The sequence below is a fragment of the Coenobita brevimanus genome, chromosome 12 (genome assembly GCF_032717465.1).
Source record: "Coenobita brevimanus isolate Jiangsu-jjx chromosome 12, ASM3271746v2, whole genome shotgun sequence".
Lineage (NCBI taxonomy): Eukaryota > Metazoa > Arthropoda > Malacostraca > Decapoda > Coenobitidae > Coenobita > Coenobita brevimanus.
In genome coordinates, this window is record NC_136965.1 from 16,475,695 (window position 1) to 16,485,160 (window position 9,466).

The 9,466-nt window shown below is 43.1% G+C and overlaps 1 protein-coding gene across 1 annotated transcript; it reads left to right on the plus strand.

Moving 5' to 3' along the window:
- The first annotated feature begins 4,260 nt into the window (after window positions 1–4,260).
- On the plus strand, window positions 4,261–5,232 carry LOC145412887 (uncharacterized). The gene has a single exon (XM_080282686.1). It carries the CDS (start codon window positions 4,261–4,263, stop codon window positions 5,230–5,232), a length of 972 nt encoding a protein of 323 aa, XP_080138812.1.
- Window positions 5,233–9,466: the final 4,234 nt, after the last annotated feature.

Consider the following 9,466-nt stretch of genomic DNA (forward strand, 5'->3'; position numbering starts at 1 on the left):
TTCCTCATCATCCAATCTCGCTGTACATTCACTGACTTCACCTCTCTCAAAGACCATCACTTTACTCTTCCCTACATTCACCTTTAGATTCCGTTTCTTACACACTCTCCCAAACTCATCCACCAAGCCTTGCAGCTCTCCTTCGTCTTCACTCAACAACACAGTATCATCTGCAAACAACAGTACAGGGAGTTTCCAAACACTACCCTCTCTCACCAGGGCCACTCCAACATCCACTACCCTACCTTGTACCTCTTTTATTACCCTTTCCATGTACAGATTGAACAACCATGGAGACATGACACATCCCTGTTTCAACCCAACTTTCAAAGAGAAAAATTCACTCAGTTCACCATCCACATGCACTGCAGCCTTAGCACCATCATACATACTCTTCACAGCATTCAACAACTTCCCATCTACTCCATATATTCTTAATACTTTCCATAATCCTTGTCTATCCACCCTGTCATATGCTTTCTCTAAATCCATGAAAGCTGCATACAACTTCTTTCCCTTCTCTAGAAACTTTTCCACTAAAGATCTAAGAATGAATATCTGATCTACACAACCTCTTCCCTTCCTAAAGCCTCCCTCTTCTTCTCCAACTAATTCCTCTGTTCTTTCTCTAACTCTGTCAATAAGTATCCTACCATACACTTTTCCTATTATACTAAGAAGACAGATGCCCCTATGATTACCACACACTTCTTTTTCCACTTTTCCTTTGTCTATCTATCTATCTATCTATTACCAGACGCCTCAATCCCGTTTGGGGTGGCCAAAAACAAATCGCCTCCAAGTCGCCCTGTCCCCCGCCATTTCACTGCCCTGCTCCCAACTCACACCCCCCTCTCTCATATACCTTTCCACCCCATCCCTCCATCTCATCCTCGGCCTCCCCCTCCCTCTTCCCCCCTCCACCTCACTCACATACACTCTCTTCGTCAGTCTTTCACCCTCCATCCTCTCCACATTGCCAAACCACCTCAGTGTGTTCCTCATAACGCTTCCTATCACATCCACATCCACACCACAACGTTCCTTTATATCCTCATTTGTCAGCCTGTCTCTCCACGTGACTCCACAGGCTCCTCTTAAATAACTCATTTCCACTGCTCTCACTCTTGACTTGTGTCCTTCCAACAATGTCTAAGCTTCACTTCCGTACGTTAGAGTTGGTATCACAATACTGTCATGTAGTAACTTTTTCACTTCCATGCTCACTTCCCTGTTTCTTATCACTGCTTTCAAGGAACCAGCAGCCTTTCTTCCCTGCTGTACCCTTTCAAGCACTTCACCCTCCAAACCTCCATCCTTACTCATCACACTACCCAAATACTTAAACGTACTCACATTTTCCAATTCCTCACCATTCAACCTCGCTGTACATTCACTAACTTCACCTCTCTCAAAGACCATCACTTTACTCTTCCCTACATTCACCTTTAGGTTCCGTTTCTTACACACTCTCTCAAACTCATCCACCAAGCCTTGCAGCTCCCCTTCGTCTTCGCTCAACAACACAGTATCATCTCCAAACAACAGTACGGGGAGTTTCCAAACACTATCCTCTCTCACCAGGGCCACTCCAACATCCACTACCCTACCTTGTACCTCTTTTATTACCCCATCCATGTACAGATTGAACAACCATGGAGACATGACACATCCCTGTTTCAAACCAACTTTTAAAGAGAAAAATTCACTTAGTTCACCATCCACACGCACTGCAGCCTTCGCACCATCGTACAAGGGAATAATTATACCTGACTTCCAATCCTCCGGGACTCTATATCTAGCCACTTATACTCGCATTACTTCCATCCTGTATGTTCAACAATTCCTTAAAGTGTTCTCTCCATCTGCTCACTTTTTCTCCCTTCACTAGTAATCTACCATTTTTATCTTTCACTCCCCTGCTAACTTTACTTCCACCCTGTCTTACTCTTTCCAGAACATTTTCTTACAGTCCCTCCACTTTACACTCAAGTTCCTTCCAAATTCCTCATCCTCTCTCTTATTTTCTCTTACTAATCTTTTCACCTCTCTCTTTCTTTCTACATATAACTCTCTCTTCCGCCTCTCAACTTCTTCCACGCCCCTATTTCTCATCCATTCATTGTATGCTCAGAATTAATCACCTGCTCAGAATTAATCAGTTGCCACTGTAAAACTGCTTGCAAAGGGAACTGCAAGTATTACAAGGCTAACTTGCCATGTACGTCATTATGTGACTGCGATGGACATTTTTTTAATATCTGAATTTGATCGAAAAGGCATGTAATAGATGTTTGCCGTTGTATCAGAGTTATAACAAAAACGGGCTTCAGCAAGTAGCCACCTTGAATTCCAAGATGGCCAACCTTCCACATCGGACAGTGATTCCATTGGATTGCCGGACCCTGAAAACATAGGGTTAGTCATTGGAATTGTTTCTATCTATCATAGTATTGGAGTTATTGAAGAAAATAGGGGTTCAAAGGTGACCATCTTGAACTCCAAGATGGCCGACCTTTGCCAGGTCAGAAAAATCATTCCATTCAAGTGCCAGACCCAAAGAACCTGGGGTTAGCCATTGGGATTATGTTTCTGTATCATATTATTGGAGTTACTGAAGAAAATATGGGTTGAAAGGCAGCCATTTTGAAATTCAAGATGGCGACCATCAGGGGCCCAAGATTCTGGAGGTCCATCTCAAAAAATTATTGTCTGGGTCCCTTCTACAACTGTGCAAAATTTGGTGTTTTCCTGAAAAAGTGAACGATTGTTTGCCTTATCTGCTGGACTAGTAAAACCACTAACTCAGAGACAAACGGCCACATAGGTTTATGGTTTGGCTGTAGATAGATATTGGGGGCAGGGTGGCTCAGTGGTAGAGTGTCGAACTCGGGACCAGGGGGTCGTTAGTTCGAACCACGCCTGGTAGCTGCCATGCTGGGAGGGGTAGTGCCCTCTTGTTACCTAGCGGGGCTATATGATGTAATAAGGTCTAGCTCGGGGGAACATTTCCCCCTTTCTAGATTGATAGATAGACACCTATCATTGTTTCTTAACTTTGCATCATCCCTTAACTACCGGGAAGTCATCAGTATCATCTAGCTTGGTCACATCCTTGGCCAGCCTTGTTACTAAATTACCTACCATGCCTAACACTTCTGCTGCCACTTACTCTGCCATACCAGCCTCACTTTCCCACTCATATAACCAGTCTATTACATTAATGACCTCACTCTTTCTTCAAATTTCTCTACTAAGCCTACATGCTAAAATGCAAATTAATTTTTTTTAAGGACTAGATACATGCAAAATGAGGGCTCACTGGGCAGTGTTTTTAAATTCATAGAGATTCTTGTCTAATGGCAGCTCTTGTTGCAGGTCCACAGCTGAAACTGACTCTGTAAAGCAGATCTAAGTAGTGTGATCATCAGAGAGCCACCTGAGTAATATATACATGGTAAAGTGTTGACATTATATAGGCACATGTTGTGTTGTCTCAGTACAGTACTGTACATCCTACATGAGGTACCTCTTCCAAATATATGTGGCTTATACTGTCTGTTCGTAATGTCTTTCATTGTAAGAAGTATGAATCACTGGATGAGTGGTAGGAGTTGATCCAGGATCATTTAGCTGTTGTGATATCCTTTGCAATTACTGCTGTGCAACTGCTGCATGGACATTGGAGAAGAACTGGTAAAATAAGGAACCCAGTTGTATTTTAGACTGCATTAACAGCTTAAAACTCAGTAGTGAACTATTTATTTATAAATATGGTTACATAGTACTTGCAAGTGCAGAAGCAGTTATTGTTCAGTAATCATGACCTCTGTGTCAGCAATTTTGTTCAGTGGAGACTAGTTTATGGCAGGAATTAAAAGAGTTTGGGGGAATCTTATGACAGGGTGATAAAGGAAGGACCAGATGTAAAGATATAAAGAGTCTGAGGTGGGCAACAAAATAAGGTAGGTGGCAAAAGAAGAACCAGATGTAAATTTAGAGTATGAGGTGGATGACAAAATAATGGAGGTGGTAAAGGAAGAACCAGGTCTAAAGTTACAGTGTGAAATGGGTGACAGAATAGTGGAAGTGGTAAAGGAAGAACCAAATGTAAAATTAGAGTGTGAGGTGGGTGACAAAATAATGGAAGTTGTAAAGGAGGAAACAAATGTACAGTTAGAGTGTGAGGTGGGTGACAAAATAATGGAAGTTGTAAAGAAGGAAACAAATGTACAGTTAGAGTGTGAGGTGGATGACAAAATGTTCCTCAGTGACAATGAGACTGTCCTGGATGCAGTGTCCTTAGCTGAAGTTAAGCAATTCAGATGTTTAGAGTGTGGTAAAACATTTCTTTTTAAGAGAAGTCTTATCCAACATGCAGTTGTTCATTCAGGAGTGAAGAATTTTAAGTGTGATGAATGTGGTAAACGATTTACCCGGAAGGCAAGTCTCACCAAACACCTATTAATTCATTCAGGAGTGAAGAATTTTAAGTGTGATGAATGTGGTAAACGATTTACCCAGAAGGCAAGTCTCACCAAACACCTATTAATTCATTTAGGAGTGAAGAATTTTAAGTGTGATGAATGTGGTAATCAATTTGCACAGAAGGCAAATCTCACCAAACACCTATTAATTCATTCAGGAGTGAAGAATTTCAAGTGTGATGAATGTGGTAAACAATTTGCACAGAAGGTTGGTCTCGCTCAGCACCTATCAATTCATTCAGGAGTGAAGAATTTCAAGTGTGATGAATGTGGTAAACAATTTGCACAGAAGGCTGGTCTCACTCAGCACCTATTAATTCATTCAGGAGTGAAGAATTTCAAGTGTGATGAATGTGGTAAACGATTTACGGTGGAGGGAAATCTCACCAAACACCTATTAATTCATTCAGGAGTGAAGAATTTCAAGTGTGATGAATGTGGTAAACTATTTGCACAGAAGTATGGTCTCACTCAGCACCTGTTAATTCATTCAGGAGTGAAGGATTTCAAGTGTGATGAATGTGGCAGACTATTTGCACAGAAGGCTAGTCTCGCTCAGCACCTATTAATTCATTCAGGAGTGAAGAATTTCAAGTGTGATGAATGTGGTAAACAATTTGCACAGAAGGCTGGTCTCGCTCAACACCTATTAATTCATTCAGGAGTGAAGAATTTCAAGTGTGATGAATGTGGTAAACTATTTGCACAGAAGCGTAGTCTCGCTCAACACCTGTTAATTCATTAACCCACCCCATCCCGACGTTTTTGGACCTTTTTTTTTTTTTTTTGGCCCAAACATCCGCTTTTGGTGAGAAACATCGAAAATTCATAGAGAAATCGCTTACCTGAGGTTTAAAATACTCGATTTAGGTGCGAGTACTTCCTTACCTGACTGGGTTTTCTAACAGGCTGGCACCAAAGAAAACGAGTTCTGTGGGAGGGTAACTATTTTATCCACTCATATACAGTATTTATTTACTTGGTACGAATTTATATTTAGTACAAGAGTATATTGGTTTTCAAACAGTAATATAGGCATTATAAGCATTGTTTCACTCACTAACTCATCACCATTCATGACCTTTTTTTTCCCACATTACCTGATCATCATTTCTGACTGTTTCTTCCTCTAATGCTATGTAAACTTTGTCCTCCACATTGTCATCATTTGGGGAATCATTCTGGCCCTGAATGTCTTTATTGGCCAGGTCACTGGTAACAGGTAAATTGCTGAGACAATGTCGTGCAGGGGGGGGGGAGAGATTATGCGGTGTAAGGCATTGTTCCTGCTTGGCATCTTGTAGAGGAATAGAGGAAGGTGTCCCGTGTATACATGCCAAAAATCACTTGCGAAATCACTCGCGAAAATTGAAAATTGTGCAAATTAGGGACCTTGCAATGTTGCCGCATTAATTCACGTCGCCGGGACGGCGCGGGTTAAGGAGTGAAGAATTTCAAGTGTGATGAATGTGGTAAACAGTTTGGTCTGAGAAGCAATCTCACCAGACACCTATTAAATAATTGTGTAGGGAAGAGTTTCTAGTGTGCTGAATATGGTAAACGGTTGACTCAGTTGATGTCATCCACACTGTTTAATTTATTAACCCCTAGGGTACGCAATTCTCCAGCCTCGACTGTCCCCCAGGACGCTAAAAACAGGCCAATTTTTCAACTTCCTCAAAGATTTAAAGTTTTATGCTCGATTTATAGAGCTTGAATTTACACACCTGAAAACGCAAACCCCACCCTCCTAGACCCAATAGTTACCAAGCTATGGTCCGTCAAAGTTTATAAGTTACCCGTCGCAGCCCCGGCAAGAAAGAAAATATGCTGCTCACACCTGTTTTCTTCGCAACAATACGTACAAAAATCACCAAAATCAATTTTTTTTTTGGTGTGTATAGATGTTATAAATCACTGTAATGTCTGTCTATTTATCTATTGCCAGATGCCATAATCCCGTACGGGGTGGCCATTTGACTCTGAGTTATTTGTTTTACAGGGAGGGGCACTAACTCTCCACCAACGCACTTGACACGTAGGGAGTACGTATGGTTTGGTTATATGGTTACCACCCAGCGTTGTAAAGGGTTTCTTGGCTTACAGGGAAACCATTTGGCTTGTCACTCAATGTAAAGCCACCTGTAACAGAATGAAAAGCATTAAGTAGTGACAGGAAAGATGGGAGAAATAGGAAGAGAGGAGGGCAGGTGCTTAGATAAAAATAAAATAGTAACAAACCCCCCAAATAAATATGATAAATAAAAATTATCCTTCCCTCCTCTCCTCTCCTCGTACCTCCAATCCTCTCCCTCCCCTTCCCTTCCCTTCCCTTTCCTTCTCCTTGCCTAACCTCCCCTCCCCTTTCCTCTTCCCCCTTCCTTCCCTGCCGAGCTGTCAAATCTAGCAAGGGAAATAGGTCATGAACCCCCCAATAAAAATATGATAGTAAGAATTATCCTCCCCTTCTCTCCCATCTTCAAACCTCCAGTCCCCTCCCTCCCCTTCTCTTCCCTCCTCTCCTCTCTCCTCTCCTTCCCTCCCCTCCCCTCGCCTAACCTCCCCTCCCCCTTTCCCTCCCCTCCGAGCTGTCAAATCTAGTTTTCGTTTTGTTTCGTTTTGAAGGCTCCAACATGCTTCCATGCGTTGGCATAAAATAAAATGTCTTTTTCAAGTGGGTTTCGACTAAAGACAGCTAAAGTAATTGTGGTGTGGATATCTGTTTGCAGACACCAATAAATTACAGGTAATGATTAAAAAGCACGTGCCATAAATCGTAAAAAATACACAAAATATTCGAGGCCGGGGAGGTGCTAGGGGGAGTGGGTAGGGGGTGGGGGGGGGAAGGGGGAGCTGTTAAGGCCAGGAGGGGGTGGATGAGGATCGAGGGATGGGAGGAGACCACCACAAGACACAAAGGAAGGGCCAAAGTGGAGTACAGGGACATGGAGGGAGGGTAGGGGGGAAATACCCTCCCCCCAGTTGACTGGGGAGGGGGACGTGGGGGGGGATTCACATGGGAGGGGGGGATGCATGAGGAGGGGGTGGGAGGGGTTGTTGTGGTGGTAAGAACGGTGGGAGGTAGGATTGTAACAAGGTAGTGGAGTAGAAGGACATGGCGAGAGGGAGGTGGGGGGGTACACCCCCCACTGCCTGGTTACGGGCCTGGGTCCCCCTCTGGTGTGTCCAACACCTAGTTCTGATTGGTTAGAAGCCATCTACGTCACAGTTGGGGTGGAGCCAGCTGCTGCCAGTTTTTTGTGGATTTTCTACGATCGGTGTTGCTCGTCCTCTTAAGAAATTGCGCAAAAAGCCCGATCAATGAGATTAGCACTTAAGGGGTTAAGGAGTGAAGAAATTCAAGTGTGATGAATAGGGTAAATAGTTTAAAGTCCTCTCCAGTATCAGTTCAGGAGTGAAAAATTTGAAATGTGATGACTAGAAAACTGTGTAGAAAAAATTCTTATTCACTTGGCACCTGACAGTTCATGCAGGTGTGAGAACAGTTATATAGTTATGATAAATGTGGCAAAGCTTGTAGAAGAAATCAGGCTTTAACCAGGCATGGTGCCATTCACTAATAAGTGAGGCAGAAGACATGTTTTATCTCTAAGTCTGCATTGCCAAATTCTATCTATCTATCTATCTATTGCCAGACGCCTCAATCCCTTTTGGGGTGGCCACAAACAAATCACCTCCAAGTCGCCCTGTCCCCCGCCATTTCACTGCCCTGCTCCCAACTCACACCCCCCTCTCTCATATACCTCTCCACCCCATCCCTCCATCTCATCCTTGGCCTCCCCCTCCCTCTTCCCCCCTCAACCTCACTCACATACACTCTCTTCGTCAGTCTTTCACCCTCCATCCTCTCCACATGGCCAAACCACCTCAGTGTGTTCCTCATAACGCTCCCTATCACATCCACATCCACACCACAACGCTCCTTTATATCCTCATTCGTCAGCCTGTCTCTCCACGTGACTCCACAGGCTCCTCTTAAATAACTCATTTCCACTGCTCTCACTCTTGACTTGTGTCCTTCCAACAATGTCCAAGCTTCACTTCCGTACGTTAGAGTTGGTATCACAATACTGTCATGTAGTAACTTTTTCACTTCCATGCTCACTTCCCTGTTTCTTATCACTGCTTTCAAGGAACCAGCAACCTTTCTTCCCTGCTGTACCCTTTCAAGCACTTCACCCTCCAAACCTCCATCCTTACTCATCACACTACCCAAATACTTAAACGTACTCACATTTTCCAATTCCTCACCATCCAATCTCGCTGTACATTCACTAACTTCACCTCTCTCAAAGACCATCACTTTACTCTTCCCTACATTCACCTTTAGGTTCCGTTTCTTACACACACTCTCAAACTCATCCACCAAGCCTTGCAGCTCCCCTTCTTCATCGCTCAACAACACAGTATCATCTGCAAACAACAGTACAGGGAGTTTCCAAACATTATCCTCTCTCACCAGGGCCACTCCAACATCCACTATCCTACCTTGTACCTCTTTTATTACCCCATCCATGTACAGATTGAACAACCATGGAGACATGACACATCCCTGTTTCAAACCAACTTTCAAAGAGAAAAATTCACTTAGTTCACCATCCACACGCACTGCAGCCTTCGCACCACCGTACATACTCTTCACAGCATTCAACAACTTCCCATCTACTCCATATATTCTTAACACTTTCCACAATCCTTGTCTATCCACCCTGTCATATGCTTTCTCCAAATCCATGAAAGCCGCATACAACTTCTTTCCCTTCTCTAGAAACTTTTCCACTAAAGATCTAAGAATGAATATCTGATCTACACAACCTCTTCCCTTCCTAAAGCCTCCCTGTTCTTCTCCAACTAATTTCTCTGTTCTTTCTCTAACTCTGTCTATAAGTATCCTACCATACACTTTTCCTATTATACTAAGAAGACAAATGCCCCTATGATTACCACACACTTCTTTT

What these genes read in the sequence shown, in the direction of transcription:
- LOC145412887 (XM_080282686.1), top strand. Translation starts at nt 4,261, where the DNA reads ATGTTCCTCAGTGACAATGAGACTGTCCTGGATGCAGTGTCCTTAGCT.